This window comes from Felis catus, chromosome D4, assembly GCF_018350175.1.
Source record: "Felis catus isolate Fca126 chromosome D4, F.catus_Fca126_mat1.0, whole genome shotgun sequence".
NCBI classification, from domain to species: Eukaryota; Metazoa; Chordata; class Mammalia; order Carnivora; family Felidae; genus Felis; species Felis catus.
In genome coordinates this window covers 56,952,484-56,971,555 of record NC_058380.1, presented here as the reverse complement: position 1 = coordinate 56,971,555, position 19,072 = coordinate 56,952,484, and the positions used below count along the sequence as shown (strand labels likewise).

At 38.0% G+C, this 19,072-nt stretch overlaps 1 protein-coding gene across 7 annotated transcripts in view; it reads right to left on the bottom strand.

Moving 5' to 3' along the window:
• UNC13B (unc-13 homolog B) overlaps positions 1 to 19,072 on the bottom strand; it is a 253,420-nt gene that overhangs the window by 149,890 nt on the left and 84,458 nt on the right. For all 7 annotated transcript variants that reach the window (XM_045042889.1, XM_019816150.2, XM_019816151.2 and 4 more), the window contains exons 4-5: positions 5,365 to 5,482; positions 4,313 to 4,436 (exon numbers count right to left, since the gene is read on the bottom strand). In XM_045042889.1, the coding sequence (XP_044898824.1) occupies positions 4,313 to 4,436; positions 5,365 to 5,482 (242 nt within the window). The remainder of the gene's footprint in view (positions 1 to 4,312; positions 4,437 to 5,364; positions 5,483 to 19,072) is intronic.

Sequence of the window (19,072 nt, the reverse complement as noted above, 5' to 3'; positions counted from 1 at the left end):
AATATTTACAAAATATATCTGATAAGGAATTACCACTCAGAATAGAGAACTCAAACTCAAGAACAACAAAAACCCAATTCAAAAATCAAGAAAGGACTTGATAGACATTTCTCCAAAGATGATATACAAATAACCAATAAGCACATGAAAAGATGTTCAACATTATTGATCATTAGGAAAAATACAAATCAAGACTACAATAAGATCCCACTTCACACCCAATAGGATGGCTACTATCAAAAAAAGAGGAAAAGCGCCAAAGTGGCTCAGTTGGTTGAGCATCTGACTCTTGATTTTACTTAGGTCATGATCCCAGGGTCAGGGATCAAGCTCCACTTCAGGCTCTGCACTGTACATGGAGGCTGCTTCAGATTCTCTCTCTAGTGGCACCTGGGTGGCTTAGTCGGTTAGGTGGCTCAGCCAACCAACTCTTGATTTTGGCTCAGGTAATGATCTCGAGGTTGGTGGGATCAAGCTCCAAGTTGGGCTGTGTGCTAACAGCCCACAGCATGCTTGAGATTCTCTCCTTCCCTCTCTGCCCCTCCCCCCTGCCGTGTGTGCACACAGTCTCTCAAAATAAAGTTTTTTAAAAAAGAAGAAAAAATAAGGTTATATCCTCATTTCTATATATTTAAAACTGACCAATTAACCAATCAATTAAGACTGTGACAACTTCCAAAAAAAAAAAATCTCTTAAAAACATCAGTAAGGGGCATCTGGGTGGCTCGGTTGGTTAAGCGACCAACTTCGGCTCAGGTCATGATTTCCTGGTTCAGGAGTTCAAGCCCTGCACTGCGCTCTCTGCTGTCAGTGGGCAGCATGCTTCCGATCCTCAGTCTCCCTCTCTCTCTGCCTCTCCCCCACTTGCACACTCTCTCTCTCTCTCTCTCTCTCTCTCTCTCTCTCTCAAAAAGTAAATAAACTTTAAAAAATAAAACATTAAGTAAAAATAATAATAAAAATAAAAACATTGGGGCATCTGGGTGGCTCAGTCGATTAAGCGTCTGGCTTCGGCTCAGGTCATGATCTTGCAGTTCGTGGGTTCGAGCCCCACATTGGGCTCTGTGCTGACAGCTCAAAGCCTGGAGCCTGCTTCGAATTCTGTGTCTCCCCCCCTCTCCCCCTCCCCTGCTCATGCTCTGTCTCTATCTCTCAAGAATAAATAAACTTCAAAACAAAAAAATAAATAAATTAAAAAAATAAAATAAAAACATCAAGTACATCTGTATATCTAACACAAAACAGAAAACGTAGGCAATATATGGATCAGATCAACTTTGGAGACATTTAAATAGATATATTCTTCAGTAGTCCACATGAAGAAATCAAATCCAGGCCTTTCTCCTTTGTTCCTCTGGTTCAAACGTTCACCTCCTTCCCCTGAAACAGCTCTTCAGCAACTGGTGGCAACATTTTAAAGTTTTATAATAAAACCTTCAAGTTATCTACAACCGAATTTATATAGTTCTTCCTCATCCATAAAATGGTGTACTCCACACTTGTTAAAAAGAAATGAGAGGGGAGGAAGAGCTGTTTATATGTTCTGATGTAGAATGATTCACCAAGGTACATTGTTAAGTGGATAACAGCAAGGTGTAGCAAATGTGTTAGAAAATCCTATTTTTTTAAATATTTATTTACTTTTGAGAGAGAAAGAGAGAGAGAGACAGAGTGCGAGCAGGGAAGGGGCAGAGAGAGAGGGAGACAGAATGCGAAGCAGGCTCCAGGCTTTGAGCTGTTAGCAGATAGCCTGATGCGGAGCTTGAACTCACGAACCACACAAGATCATGACCTGAGCCGAAGTTGGACACTTAACCAACTGAGCCACCCAGGCGACCCCTACTATTTGTATTTTTAAAAGAGGTTGACATTTATATATATACTTATATATTCAAAGACTAGCTCTGGAAAGATACACAAGAAAGTACTAATCATGGTAGTCTGTAAGTAAAAGAACATATTTGTGACAAAGACTCAATTTTCAACAGGTAAGTTTTAAACCACTGTGCACTGCCTCACCCACAAGATAGTTTTTAAAAAACATAGAGCTACAAGGATGTTTCTTGCACTACTGTTTATAATAGCACAAACTTTGAAAAATCAAAATACCCACCAAGAGGAATGGTTAAATGTATTATAGTTTAAATTAAAAGCCCAGGTTCCAAAGCCAAATCAGTGGAGTTTAAATTCTGGCTTTACTACTTACTAGCTATGTGACCTTGGGCAAAAGACTTAAATACTCTCTGCCTCAGCTTCCTTATCTCTAAAAAGGAGACAATAGTTAGGTCCACCTCGAAGGATTTAAATAATGAATATTATACGAGGAAATATGCAAAAATGCTTAGTGATATACCCACTGACACACAGTAATTAGTCAACAAATGCTACTTTTATTATCATTGTGTATTCACACAATAAAAAATCAACCATGGAAATTATAAAGGAATAGCATTTATTTTATATGCATTTATTTATGTAATTAGTGAAACAGGTCAGAATGTAATATATACAGTGCTATTTTATAGGAAAAACTATATTATGTGCATAAAAAAATAAAAGAAACATCTCAACACGTAAAAAAGAGATTAGAAATTTTAATGTCCCTTTTGCAAACCTGTATTTTCTGAACTTTCCACATCATAAAAAAACACATTAGTATTTTGTGTTTATTCAGAGAGAGAGAGAGAAAGAGAGTACACAGGGGAGGGGTAGAGAGAGAGGGAGAGAGGGAATCCCACTCTGTCAGCACAGAGCCCAAAATGGGGCCTAAACCCGTGAACCATGAGATCATGATCTGAGCTGAAATCAACAGACATTTAACCAACTGAACCACCCAAGCGCCCCACATATTACTATTTTTAAAAGATAATAGTACATAACTGAACACAATATTTCACAGGTTTCTGAATACCCAAAAGAAAATTCCTTTGCCACAATATGGTATTCTGTAAGCTAAAATTCTTCCTTAGAAGGACCCTTCAGGGGCGCCTGGGTGGCTCAGCTGGTTAAGCTTCAGACTCTTAGTTTCAGCTCAGGTCATGATCTCAGAGTTTTGTGAGTTTGAGCCCCACGTTGGAGTCTGCACTGACAGTGTGAAGCCTACTTCGCATTCTCTCCCTCCCCTTCTCTCTTCACTCTCTCTCTCTCAAAATGAATAAACATCTTTAAAAAAAATAAAAATAAAAGGACTCTTTATTAAGCTTTTAATACTGTATCCCAAATGCGGTTATTACAGAGGCACAAGCTTAGCACATTCACGTTAACTCACATCAAAGACAGACTTATCTGAGATTTTACCTTCACATTTATTCAAAAAAACATTTCATGTGCCAAGCAAACTCTACAGTTACCAAAAAAAAGTACACAAGACCCCTCATGAAACTCAAAATCTAGACAGAAATGTACACCGCCACCAATGACAACATACGTGATGCAGTGTTGAAAGAGAAGAAGGTCTCTTTAAAATACAATGAGTCAGGGGCACCTGGTTGGTTCAGTCTGCAGAGCATACAACCCTTGATCTCAGGGTTCTCAGTTCAAGCCCCACATTGGGCAGGGAGCCTACTTAAAATAAAAATGAATAAATTAAATAAAACGCAATGAGGGATGGACTGACAGTGTGAGGAGCCCAGAAATCCACTCCCCAGCAAAACTGTATATATAAAAAACTTATTTTTTGCTATTAACATGTATTTTTCCTATTTTAAAAATTATTTGTATTTTTTTTAACATTTATTTTTGAGGGAGAGAGACAGAACACGAGCAGGGGAGGGGCAGAGAGAGAGGGAGACACAGAATCTGAAGCAGGCTCGAGGCTCTGAGCTGGAAGCACAGAGCCCAACATGGGGCTCACACCCATAAAATGCAAGATCATGACCTGTGCCGAAATCAAGTGAGTCACCCGAGTCACCCAGGCACTCTTAAAATTTATTTTTAAATAGCTTTTCTATCAATGCTATTTCAATGTTTAAATTGATAAATCATAAGGCATATATTCACTTCAAAATAATGTATGTTAAATTGTCAAAAGAATAAGTCATTGATGTTCTCGAACAAGCAAATATTTCCTAAGTCATTAAAGTGAACAGTCACAGAAAACTTAGTGCATTTACTGTGGATTCTTTAATGAGCACCATTCTAGAGTCTGCACCATTCTTAGACTAGATGTTATAGGGAATAAGGTAGAAGACAGAATGCCCTCAAAAGAGATAGCAGACAAGGCAAAAAATACAGTAATGAGACAAGCAAACAATGGTTAATAATACATTAAAAAGTGTTAAATGGTTTTTAATGTCTCATCTGACAGACTCACCAAAAGGCAGCTCAAATCTTGTATCAAGCAAAATCTTATGAGGAGTTGGGTTTTTAGTTCCACATATCTCATCATCTTTCATCAGTGTCTCTGCCTCCAACGTGGACCACTCTCCAGGCCCTTCCTAGAAAATAGAGATCTGAGATTAAACTTTACTCCTTTCATGGCTCTCCTCCTCCTGGTTTAAGAGCTGGTATTTTCTCTAAATTTCCTTGTTGGAGAGCTCCTGAGGACCACTCACATCCTGATGAGGCAAACACACCACCGTCACAACCTGCCTCTGCTGCATGTGGCTGCCATTCTCCTTCTTTGGTGGAAGGAAGCTTTCACTGTGCTCAGCTCTCTGCAAGCCCACTGCAGGTAGAAGTCCAGAGTACCACACTCAAAAACCAAACATATCCATAGATCATTATTTAATCTGCACAATTTTTAATGAGTGTATCACTTAAAATGTGTTACCACTTCTAATCAGTAGAGAGCTACTCACATTGCTAGTTAAAGTAGACCTGAACTGGGTCCACAATAAAAATGAACTTCTAGTCTGCCTGGGGAAGTAGAGACTTAGCCAGAACTAAAAGAATTTAGGAAAGAGAGGCACACCTGTATTATCCCTACTCCCAGAGAAAACATTGTCAAGGTTAAAGCTAAACAGGAATACAATACATATTCTCCTAGGTTCAAAGTGAGTGTGTCTATGGAGAAATGAGGTAGAAAACTAGTCTTGGAAATAATGTATAGAGACAGTATGAATGAAAATTGCCACGCATGGTAATTCCTTAAACTCTTTTACATGTGGAAGATGGACGACTAAAACCAGTTCCCTGGGAACCAGTGACTTAAAGAATTAAAGCAGAGTTCAGGACCTAGGCTCAGGAAGTTTAATGAGACTGATCCCAGGATAGTGCTCACCAATTAGAAGTGGGGGGGGGGGGGTGGAGGACAGAGCAATCTGAGATGCATGGATACATGGATGAGTATTAGCTGAATGGAGGTAGAATGGAGATAAGCACGGGCTAGAAATGTACCTCCAAATGGGCAATGCATTGACTGACCTCATCCGACTGACGAACTGTCTTCAGTGCAATCCACACGGTCCCCACCATGGTGTCCCAGATCAGTCCTTTGTTCCATACCTCCACACTCAGACCCAGGTCCAGGCGACTAATCTCACTAAAGGAAAGAAGAAAGCCCTTTAAAGAAAGCCAGATAGCGGTACCTGGCTGGCTCAGGAAAAGCATGTGACTCCTGATATAGGGGTTGTGAGTTTGAGCCCCGTGTTAGGTGTAGAGGTTATTTAAAAAAAAAAAAAAAAGCCAGATTATATGAATCATATATCTACTATATTCAAGGTTTTGCTAAACCTTAAATACTTTCTCACCAGGATCCTATCATCAGGGAAAATCAAAATGTCCCATAACACTACAACCATTCTTTAGGTTCCTAGAAAACTATGTAAGTATCCATAACAAAAAGCTTCGTCCATCTGTTCCCTCTCCTCTGGAGCTACAAACATGGTTAGATTAATGCATTGTCACACACAAAAAAATTAAGTAAGGAGGTCATTAATGCCACGTCTGCATGCTTACAGTCTCTACATACTAAACAGTTTTATTATGAATAGTAACACTGCCCTCAACTTACACTTACAAACTATATGCAGGAAACTTAGGAAAAATCAAAGCTTCTTAACAAAATTTACGAAAGGGATTCTAAGCAGAAGCAAAAGGGCCCCTGAGAATATCTAATTGTGATGGGTCCTTGTCGTCAGAGGCAGGTAAGGGACACTAGAGAGTGCCAGTTCACATCACTCGGCCCTTGGAGAACCCACTGGTCATTATCAGTTAAAGTAGACAATGTCACATATAAACAAAATGTTTATCACAGGAGAGTGATTGACACAGTGATTTTCCTATAATAACTAGGAAATTTTTTTTCAAAAAGAAATCATTCCAGAAAGAACCACATAACCAGTAAGCAAAAACAGCAGCATCATACATGGTAGATTATCAACTTAGAAGGGCTAAATCAAATTATAGTCTTAAAGTGGAACAACCACTTACATTAATGCTAAAAACATTCTCCAAAAAGCGCTTATTGAAATACAGGATTATTTGAAAGGAAATGTAAGAAAGATGAGAAAAGGCCAATTCTAGAAGAAAAAGCAGAAAGGTATTCTCAAGAAGACAATAGCTATTCATCACCTAAAGTTTCAAGTTCACACTTCAGAGAAAGCTTGGTTTCTGTGTTCTAAAGATACATGTTCTCAGATTCACATGTTTAGGATGCGGTATTACAACCACAGAATTCTCATCAAGTGTGTTGAAAACAAGTGAAGCAAAGAAAATTTACCTTTACATAAATACAATAGAACAATGTACTAATGAGTTCATTCGTCTATTTAATTAATGCTTCCTGAACACATATAATACATATGGTTTGGTGCTATGGGCAAGACACACAATACAGGACCCAATTCCTGTCTCTAAAACCTTCCAAGCTAACTGTAGAGCTATTCAAAGTCACAAAGTAGGTGACTAAACTCACCCACTCAGTTAAGGTGTTCACAGTGTGGCAAAACTAAGCTTTCTGTCACACAGTTTCATTCAGCCTAAATAATCGACTAGCCTTAGAAAAGAAACATGACAACCCCACATCTCTTTAATCTGGAAAAGAAAAACTGCACAGGGATACATACGTAATGTTCCTAATGCAAGTCCTAAACAACATCTCAATCCAATTGATGAAAAAAATAGAGGTCTTTACAGCTTAACTTGGGTAAAGAAAAAACATCTTTTCTGCAAGGAAACCTGGGGAAGAAAACTCAAACAATGAGGATATCTTCTACAATAAGTTTCTTATCTCACCTATGTGTGTTCAGCAGACCCAACTAAAAGAAGTCTGAGAGCTCTGTTTATGCCTTGTCCCCAGAGCTCTGGGGGAGCTTCTTTTCTCTATTAATTAATCAACAGTATATGTGCATACCTGTATATAAGATTTTGGGCTAAACAAATTCTAAGTAAAGATGCCCTCCCTAATTTCCCTTTAATGAATAATCTAGTCCTGGAAATAAGATACAGAAATATTAAAGATAAATAATGAGAAATACAAAAATGAGTATTAGATACTGACACATAATACATCAGGAAAAAGGAGAAAGAGAAACAAGAGACCAGCAATGGAGGCGCCAGTGACAAAAGAACAGGGTAGGATGAATAAGGAATAAGAGCAGAAAAGAGGAAAACGTAGCTAATAAAATCCATGGGTAAGAGGAGACAGCAAACTTCACAGCATCTCCAGGTGGGAGATGAAAAAAATTCACACGTATAACAGAAAGGTTGAAAGAGGAAGTGCAGGGGAAATCTGAAAATAAACACATAAGAATAAAGCTAGTTATGCTGATGAGAGGCTGCTGATGGCTAGGTTTCACATACTGTGAAGAGTTATAATAGTAAGTGATTATTACTGGCAATTGGAGATCAGAAGAAAGTAGGATTGCTAGGTTTATATGTCATAGCCACAGGAAGAGACTTGAATAAACCACTCATAGCTAACTTTGCACACTACATGTATAAAGAAAGGAACGCATGGTCTCATTTTCACAACATTGCAACTGAGAAAGGGAATGAACATGGTTTATAATCTTGAGAGAGAGGCAACCAGTGAGAAATGTGACATCACTTGCCTTCTTTCTTCTTGAAGCCCCAGTTCTCTCTCAGCTTCCAGGACACCACTATGTCCTATTTCTTTCTATCTCTCTGTTCATTTCTTTTTCACTCCCTCTGTCCCACTTTAAATGCTGGTGCTCTCCAGGCTTTACCCCAGGCCCTTTCCCCAATTTACTCACTCTCTCCCTAAGCCTTCTCATCTACACCTACAGCTCCAACTGATCAAAATATTTCTCCAATCCAGACTTCTTTCCTGAGTGCCACATTTAAGTTCCTAACCATCTTCTGTACCTCTCTTCCTACTAGTCCTGTAAGAACCCCAAATATAAGCTTGTCTACAACTGACCTTATTATGTCTGGTATCCTAGTAAATAGCATAGCACCTCTCCAATCATGTAAGAAAAGTCTACCTCCTTAACATCTTCTTTTCTTCTTCTCCTAACTATCCCTTCCACTACTGTCTTAGCCCAACACCTCATAATCTTACCTTTTAACTCTTTATAAACAAGTTTCCTAAATGGTATTATAAGAAACAATTTATTAAAAGTCCAAAGGATTGGAATGTATCTACAAGAAAATAATCATCCCTTTGCACCTCTGAGATGCACTATAATACTTGTAAAGCAATTTTATTTTCAACTTCAAATCTCACAGCAATTTTAATACATTTTCTTGTTTGACACCCTCATTCCTAACTTCCCAGAAAACACGCATAATCTTGTAAGAAAGACAGACGTGGGACCCCGAGGTAGATTAGTTGTTTGACTGACCTACTCTTGATTTTGGTTAGGTCATAATCTCACGGTCATGAGATGGAGCCCTAAACCCTGCATTGGACATGGAGCTTGCTTAAGATTCTCTCTCTCCATCTGTCTGTCGAGAGAGAGAGAGAGAGAGAGAGAGAGAGAGAGAGAGAGGGAGAGAGGGAGAGGGAGAGAGAGAGAGAGAGAGAGAGAGAGAGAGAGAGAGAGAGAAAGAAAGAAAGAAAGAAAGAAAGAAAGAAAGAAAGAAAGAAAGAAAGAAAGAAAGGGAAAAAAAAAAGACCTTTAAAGAACTCAATGATTTGCCTAGTCCTTCAAAATTATATTCCAGGGCCAACTGGGTGGCTCAGTTGGTTATGCATCTGATTTGGCTCAGGTCATGATCTCATGGTTCAAGAGTTCAAGACCTGCACTGGGCTCTGCACTACCTCTCTCTCTCTGCCCATCCCCCACTCATGTTTTCTCTCTTGCTCTCTCAACATAAACAAAAAAAATGATATTCTAGGAGTGGTTGGTGGTTCAGTTGGTTGGGCGTCCAACTCTTGATTTTGGCTCAAGTCATGATCTCACAGTTTGTGGGTTCGAGCCCCGTATCAGGTTGTGCACTGCTTGGGAGCCTGCTTGGGATTCTCTCTCCCCCCCACTCTGTCCCTCCCCCACTGATGCATGCACACATTCTCTTTCTCTCTCTCTCTCAAAAAAAAAATGATATTCTATAAATTTCTCCCCTTTTAATTTTTTTTTTTTAACATTTATTCATTTTTGAGAGACAGGCAGAGACAGAACCAAACGGAAGAGGCAGAGAGAGAAGGATACACAGAATCCAAAGCAGGCTCTAGGCTCTGAGCTGTCAGCACAGAGCCCGCAACAGGGCTCAAACCCAGGAACCATGAGATCATGACCTGAGCCAAAGTTGGCCGTGCAACCAACTGAGCCACCCAGGCACCCCTTAGTATTCTTTTTTTTCTTTTTTAAGTTCATGTGTTTATTTTGAGAGAAAGAGTGAGGGAGAGGTAGAGAGAGGGGGAGAGAGAATCCCAAGCAGGCTCCATGCTGTCAGCACAGATCCCAGTGCAGGGCTTGATTCCATGAACTCTGAGATCATGACCCGAGCTGAAATCAAGAGCTGGATGCTTAACTGACTGAGCGACCCAAGTGCCAAGTTTTTTAAAGCTAGAGCTTACAATCGTAATATATTAATTTTTGTGTCATATACAAGAAATTCTACTAATTGTTACTCATTTTTATTAATTAGAGGAAGGTATGACATTTCACTCCATAAAGCAAAAGGATTTTAAGCACAGAAATGCTCATCTTCTATAGCAGGCAATCCAGGTGTATACACATACACTCATTCTCTGTCCATATCTCTCTCTCACACACACACACACACACACACACACACACACACACACACACAAGCATAACCACATACCTTCAAGGAGTCTTCTGAGAATTGAAGCAAGATTTAAATTATATCTAATATCATTTTAAGTGTATTATACTATTTCATAATTCTGACCACTGGGAAAATCTGACTAGGTAGTGTATTTACCGAATTAATTGGGAGTTTACTTGCATTCATAATTCATATAAGATAGAATAGATTACAAATCCAAGAGACAAATTTACTCCAGGGATACTACTGGAATGATGTTCACATTTCAAGGAGGCTAGAGATAAATCTACTTTATAATTTAAAAAGGCATGGGGTTGATGGACATTTAGGCTCCTTCCATAATTTGGCTATTGTTGAGAGTGCTGCTATGAACATTGGGGTACAAGTGGCCCTATGCATCAGTACTCCTGTATCCCTTGGATAAATTCCTAGATGAATGGATAAAGAAATTGTGGTTTATATACACAATGGGATACTACGTGGCAATGAGAAAAAATGAAATATGGCCTTTTGTAGCAACGTGGATGGAACTGGAGAGTGTGATGCTAAGTGAAATAAGCCATACAGAGAAAGACAGATACCATATGGTTTCACTCTTATGTGGATCCTGAGAAACTTAACAGGAACCCATGGGGGAGGGGAAGGAAAAAAAAAAAAAAAAAAGAGGTTAGAGTGGGAGAGAGCCAAAGCATAAGAGACTATTAAAAACTGAGAACACTCTGCCCCTCCCCCGTTCATGCTCTGTCTCTCTCTGTCCCAAAAATAAATAAAACGTTGAAGAACTGAGATTCTTTAAAAAAAAAAAAAAAAAAAACTGAGAACAAACTGAGGGTTGATGGGGGGTGGGAGGGAGGAGAGGGTGGGTGATGGGTATTGAGGAGGGCACCTTTTGGGATGAGCACTGGGTGTTGTATGGAAACCAATTTGTCAATAAATTTCATAAATAAATAAATAAATAAATAATAAATTAAATATGAAGAGAATGCCAAAAAAATAAAATAAAATAAAATAAAATAAAAATAAAAAGGCATGGGGGTGCCTGGCTGGCTCAGTCAGTGTTGCATGCAACTCTTGATACTGGGGTCATAAATTCAAACCTCACATTGGGTGTAGAGAGTACTTTAGAAATAAAATGGGGCAGGGAGGAGTTAAGATGACATAGTAGTAAGGGGACCTTGGGCTTGCCTCCTCCCTTGAACAGAGATGGATCAACATCAAACCATTTTGAACACCTAGGAAACCAATTTGAGGATTAACAGAACAATCTGCATCATTTGAAAGAAAGAATGTGGCAGGTACATAGTACAGAGAGGTACACTGGGGGAGAAAAGAGCTTAGGTGCTGCAGAAGTGAGGAAGCCATCTTCGTGGACAAGAGAGAGGGAAAGGGGGAGAAGCTGCTGTGCAGTGACACGATCATTTTCTGGGATAAGCGGGCCCTGGCCACAGCACAGTGAGACCCACCCCCAGATCACTGTGGATCCAAACCGCAGGGGTCTTGGAAGTACAGGGTTTTGAAACACAGCAGCGCCTAAGATAAAGCTCTGGAAAAACTGGTAGGTGGACAGCTGGGACACAGGGAAAATGCAGGGAGCTGATGGGAGCAGAGGACACGCGGGGCACACAGGAGGGGTGATTGATCACACACCTATGAGGGTGTGAACTTCCCACTGTGAAGACTGGGGGGGGGGAGGGGATGAACCATTTTCACCATTAGCCCACAACACTGACTGACCCTAGTAAGATAAACAGCACCACCAAGTGGAGAATAAAACTGTTACACCAAGTTCCACTCCCCTGCACCCTCTAGGCACATGTCCACTAAGGCAAGTCCTCCTGAGAATCAGAGCAGCAGGCCCCTCCCTCAGAACACCAGCACAATCCCTTCCACACGTTTAGTCTACTGACCATAGAGTGCTGCAAAGTTTCAGCTCTACAGGAAACTGGATCTAGCTTCATTTGGGTTCTTTGTTTGTTTGTACTTTTCAGTTGTTGTTTCTGTATTTGTTTTGTTGTTTTTCTCTTCTTTTACTTCTTGGATTCAAGACCAAAATTTATTTATTTTTTATCTTTTTTTTTTTTTTTTATAAACACACACATAGGTTCTAGCATTCTTTATTTCATTTTTAAAATTTTTTATCTCATTGTATTATCATTGTTTTTTTCTTCCTCCAAAATAATAAGACAGAGGAATTCACCTCAAAAGAAAGAACAGGAGAAATGATGGCCAGGGATTTAATCAATGTAGATGTAAGTAAGATGTCTGAACTAGAATTTAAAACAATGATTATAAGGACACTAGTTGGGCTTGAAAAAAACATAGAAGACACCAGATAATCCCTTTCTGCAGAGATAAAAGAACTAGTATCTAGTCAGGCCAAAATTAAAAATGCTATAACCAGAAGCAAACACAAATGAAGGCCATAAAAACAAGGACAGATGAGGCAGAGGAGCAAATTAGTGATATGGAAGATAAAATTATGAAAAATAATGAACCTAAAAAGAAGAGGGAAACAAAGGTCAGGGATAATGAAGGCAAACTTAGGGAACTCACTGATTTAATAAAACATAATAATATTCATAACATAGGAATCCCAGAAGAAAAAGAGAGAAAGGGTGAAGGCGGCTTATGTGAGCAAATTAGAACTGAAAACTTCCTTAATCTGAGGAAGGACACAAACATCAAAATCCAAGAAGCACAGAGATCTCCTGTTAAATTCAACAAAAGTCAACCACCACCAAGGCATATCATAGTCAAATTCACAAAATACACAGACAAGGAAAGAATCCTGAAAGCAGCAAGGGAAATAAAGTTTTTAATCTACAATGGAAGACAGATCAGGTTTGCAGCACATCTGTCCACAGAAATTTAGCAGGCCAGAAAGGAGTGGCAAGATATATTCAATGCGCTGAATGGGAAAAAATATGCAGCCAAGAATACTCTATAGATCAAGGCTGTCATTCCAATTGGGGAGATAAAGAGCTTCCCAAACAAAAACAAAAAAAGTTTGTGACCATTAAACCAACCCTATAAGAAATTTTAAGGGAGACTCTGAATGGTGGAAAAAAAAGACAAAGCAACAAAAACTAGAAAGGACCAGAGAGCATGACCAAAATCACCAATTCTACAGTAACACAAGAGCACTAAATTCATATTTTTCATTAATCACTCTGAATATAAATGGACTAAATGCTCCAATCAAACAACATAGGGTATCAGAATGGATTTAAAAAAACAAGAGGTCCCTGTATGCTGCCTATGAAAGACTCATTTTAGACCGAAAGACACCTGCAGACTGAAAGTGAGGGGATGGAGAAGCATCTATCATGCTAATGAAGGTCAAAAGAAAGTTGGAGTAGCCATACACTTTAAATTTTTTTTATGTGGAATTACCACACTTATATAAGACAAACTAGATTTTTTTTAATGTTTATTTAATGTTTTATTTATTTTTGAGACAGTGCACATGTGAGAGCTGGGAAAGAGCAGAGAGAAAGAGACAGACAGAGGTTCTGAAGCGTCTCTGCATTGAGAGCAGAGAACCCAGTGCAGGGCTAGAACTCACATATCATGAGATCATGACCTGAGCCAAAGTCTGACGCTTAACCAACTGAGCCACCAAGGTGCCCCCCTACAAACTAGATTTTAAAACAAAGACTGTAACAAGAGATAAAGAAGGGCATTATAACACAATTAAGGGGTCTATCAATCAACAAGATCTAACAATTGTAAACATCTATGCCACAACATGGAGCACCCAAATATATAAATCAAATACTGACATAAAGAAACTCACTGAGGTGGAGGAGGGAGCCAAGATGGCAGAACACCATGAAAGTTTTTGTGTGTCTCGTGTCCATGAAATACAGCCAGACCAACACTAAACAATCCTACACACCTAGAAAACTGATCTGAGAATTAACACAACAATCTGTACAACCAAAACCACAGAATTCAGCAGAGAGAGAAAAAATTCATTTTAATTTTCAATTTTTATTAAAATTTTTTTTTAATTTTTACTATATTTTTAACCTTTATGTAAATTATTTCAAATTAAATTTTACTTCCATCATTTTATTTTAGTCTACTTCAATGTATTCACTTTTTCAAATTTTCAAAGGATTTCCTTTTTTTAATTTTTCATTTCTTTTCTTTTTCTTCAATACAGAAAGAGAAAAAATTCATTTTTATCTTCAATTTTTATTTAAAATATTTTCAATTTTTCTTACTATATTTTTTACTTTTGTGAAAGTTTTTCAAATTCGATTTTAATTCATCATTTTATTTTAGTCTACTACAGTGTATTCACTTTTTCAAACGCTTTTCCTGTTTTTTCTTTTTTGTTTCTGTTCTTTTTCTTGAATACAGAAAGAAAAAAATTCATTTTTATTAAAAATATTTTTAATTTTCTTTCTACTATATTTTTTACTTTTGTGTAAATTTTTTCAAATACTATTTTCTTCCATCATTTCATTTTAGTCTACTTCAGTGTAATCATTTTTTCAAATTTTAAATGATTTCCTTTTTTTTTTCTTTTTTCCCCCTTGTTTCTCTAATCTATCTAGCCACTTTCAACACGCAGACCAAAACACACCTACAATCTGACATCATTTATTCGATTTTGTGTATGTGTTTAATTTTTTAATTTTAATTTTTTGTTTTTTTTTAATTTTCATTTTTTCTACCTCATTAATTCCTTTTCTCCCTTCAAAATGGCGAAACAAAGGAATTCACCACAAAAGAAAGAGCAGGAAAAAAAGACAGCTAGGGACTTAACCAACACATGTACAAGCAAGATGTGTGAACCAGATTTTAAATCACGATAATAAGAATACTAGCTGGAGTTAAAAATAGATTAGAATCCCTTTCTGCAGAGATAAAAGAAGTAAAAACTAGTCAGGATGAAATAAAAAATGCTATAACTGAGCTGCAATCACGAATGGATGCTGTGGTGGCAAGGATGGATGAGGCAGAACAGAGAATCAGCTATACAGAGGACAAACTTATGGAGAATGATGAAGCAGAAAAAAAAAAAGGGAGATTAAGGCAAAAGAGCATATTTAAGAATTATAGAAATCAGTGACTCATTAAAAAGGAACAACATCAGAATCATAGGAGTCCCAGAAGAGGAAGAGAGAGAAATAGGGGTAGAAGGGTTATGTGAGCAAATCATAGCAGAAAACTTTTCTAACCTGGGGAAAGACACAGACATCAAAATCCAGGAAGCACAGAGGACCCCCATTAGGTTCAACAAAAACCGGCCATCAACAAGGCACATCACAGTCAAATTCACAAAATACTCAGGCATGGAGAAAATCATGAAAGCAGCAAGAGAAAAAAAAAAGTTAAGTTCTCTTAACCTACAAGGGAAGACAGATCAGGTTTGCAGCAGACCTAGCCACAGAAACGTTCAAGGCCAGAAAGGAGTGGCAGGATATATTCAATGTGCTGAATTAGAAAAATATGCAGCCAAGAATTCTTTATCCCACAAGGCTGTCATTCAAAACAGAAGGAGAGATGAAAAGTTTCCAAGATAAACAAAAATTAAAGGAGTTGGTGACCATGAAACCAGCCCTGCAAGAAATTTTAAGGGGCGCTCTCTGAGGGGAGAAAAGATGAAAAAAAAATTATTTACTGATTTATACAAAGACACACACACACACACACACACATATACATACATACACACACACAAACACATATATACACACACATACATACATAAATACCAAAAGCCACAAAGATTAGAAAGGACCAGAGAACACCATCAGAAACTCCAACTCCACAAGAAACATAATAGCAATAAATTCATATCTTTCAGTACTCACTCTAAACGTCAATGGACTCAATGTTCCAATCAAAAGACACAGGGTAACAGAATGGATAAGAAAACAAGATCCATCTATATGCTGTTTACAAGAGACCCACTTTAGAACTAAAGACACCTTCAGGTTGAAGGTAAGGGGATGGAGAACCATCTACCATGCTAATGGTCAACAAAAGAAAGCCGGAGTAGCCACACTTATATCAGACAATCTAAACTTTAAAATAAAGACTGTATCAAGAGATGCAGAAGGGCATTATATCATAATCAAGGGGTCTATCCACCAAGAAGACCTAACAATTGTAAACATTTATGCACCAAATGTGGCAGCACCCAAATATAAATCAATTAATCACAAACATAAAGAAACTCATTGATACTAATACCATTATAGTAGACTTCAACACCCCACCCACAGCAATAGACAGATTATCTAATCAAAAAATCAACAAGAAAACAATGGTTTTGAATGACACACTGGACCAGATGAACTTAACAGACATATTCAGAGCATTTCATCCTAAAGCAGCAGAATATACATTCTTCTCCAGTGCACATGGAATCTTCTCCAGAATAGACCACATACTGGGACACACCAGCCTTCAGCAAGTAGAAAAAGATCAAGATCATACCGTGCATATTTTCAGACCACAATGCTATGAAACTCGAAATCAACTACAAGAAAAAAATTTGGAAAGGTAACAAATACTTGGATACTGAAGAACATCCTACTAAAGAATGAATGGGCGAACCAAGAAGTTAAAGAAGAAATTAAGAAGTATATGGTAAAAGCAGGGAAGGGGACAAAACAAAAGAGACTCTTAAATATGGAGAACAAACTGAGGGTTACTGGAGGGGTTATGGGAGGGGGGATGGGCTAAATGGGTAAGGGGCACTAAGGTATCTACTCCTGAAATCATTGCTGCACTATATGCTACCTAATTTCAATGTAAATTTTTAAAAATCTAAAAATAATAAATAAAAATTAAAATTAAAAAAATAAATAAATAAAATAGTAAGTATATGGAAGCCAATGAAAATGATACACCACAATCCAAAACCTCTGGGACACAAGAAAGGCAGTCAAAAGAGCAAAGTATATAGCAATCCAGGCCTTCCTAAAGTAGGAAGAAAGAGCTCAGATACACAACCTAACTTTACACCTTAAAGAGCTGGAAAAATAACAGCAAATAAAAGCCAAAACCAGCAGAAGACAGTAAATAATATTAGAGCAGAAATTAATGCTACTGAAACCAAAAAAACACAGAACAGATCAATGAAACCAGAAGCTGGTTCTTTGAAAGAATTAACAAAACTGATAAACCACTAGCCAAGTTGATCAAAAAGAAAAAGGAGGGGCGCCTGGGTGGCTCAGTCGGTTAAGCGGCTGACTTCGACTCAGGTCATGAGTTCGAGCCCCGCCTCGGGCTCTGTGCTGACAGCTCAGAGCCTGGAGCCTGTTTCAGATTCTGTGTCGCCCTCTCTCTGACCTTCCCCTGTTCATGCTCTGTCTCTCCCTGTCTCAAAAATAAATAAAACGTTAAAAAAATTTTTTTAATAAAAAAAAAAAAAAGAAAGAGAAAGGAAAGGACCCAAATAAAATCAAGAATGAAAGAGAACACAACGAACACAGCAGAAATAAAAACACTAATAAGAGAATATTATGAGCAATTATACACCAATAAAATGGGCAATCTGGAAGAAATGTAAAAATTCCTAGAAACATATACACTACCAAAACTGAAGCAGATTTGAACAGACCCATAACCAGTAAAGAAATCGAGTTAGTAATCAAATATCTCCCAAAAACCAAGAGTCCAGGGCCAGATGGCTTTCCAAGGGAATCTACCAAACATTTAAGGAAGAGTTAACACCTATTCTCATGAAGTTGTTCCAAAAATAGAAATGGAAGGAAAACTTCCAAACTCATTCTATGAAGCCAGCATTACCTTGATTCCAAAACCAGAGACCCCACCAAAAAGAACTATAGACCAATTTCTCTGATGAACATGGATGCAAAAATCCTCAACAAGATATTAGTCAACTGGATCCAACAATACATTAAAAATATTATTCACCACAACCAAGTGGCATTTATACCTGGGATGCAGGGCTGGTTGAATATCCGCAAAACAATTAACATGATTAATCACATCAATAAAAGAAAGGACAAGAACCAAATGATCCTCTCAATAGATGCAGAGAAAGCATTTGACAAAATATGGCATCCTTTCTTGATAAAAACCCTCAAGAAAGTAGGGATAGAAGGAGCATACCTCAAGATCATAAAAGCCATATATGAACGACCCAATGCTAATATCATCCTCAATGGGGAAAAACAGAGAGCTTCCCCCTAAGGTCAGGAACAAGACAGGGATGGCCACTCCCACCACTGTTATTCAACGTAGTATTGGAAGTCTTAGAGTCTGCAATCAGACAACACAAAGAAATAAAAGGCATCCAAATTGGCCAGGAGGAAGTCAAATGTTCACTCTTCCCAGATGACGTGATACTTTATATGGAAAACCCTAAAGATTCCACCAAAACACTGCTAGAACTGATTCATGAATTCAGCAAAGTTGCAGGATATAAAATCAATGCACAGAAATTGGTTGCACTCCTATACACCAACAATGAAGCGACAGAAAGAGAAATCAAGGAATCGATCCCATTTACAGTTGCACCAAAACCCATAAAATACCTAGGAATAAATCTAACCAAAAAGGTGAAAAAATCTATACACTGAAAACTATAGAAAGTTTATGAAAGAAATTGAAGAAGACACAAAAAAATGGAAAAAGATTCCAAGCTCCTGGACAGGAAGAAATAATATTGTTAAAATGTTGATACTACTCAAAGCAATCTACATATTCAATGCAATCCCTATCAAAATAACACCAGCATTCCTCACAGAGCTAGAACAAATAATCCTAAAATTTATATGGAACCAGAAAAGACCCTGAGTAGCCAAAGCAATCTGGAAAAAACAAAAAAAACAACAACAAAAAAAAAACAAAGCAGGAGGCATCACAATCCCAGACTTCAAGCTGGTACAAAGCTGTAATCATCAAGACAGTATGGTACTGGCACGAGAACACTCATATCAATGGA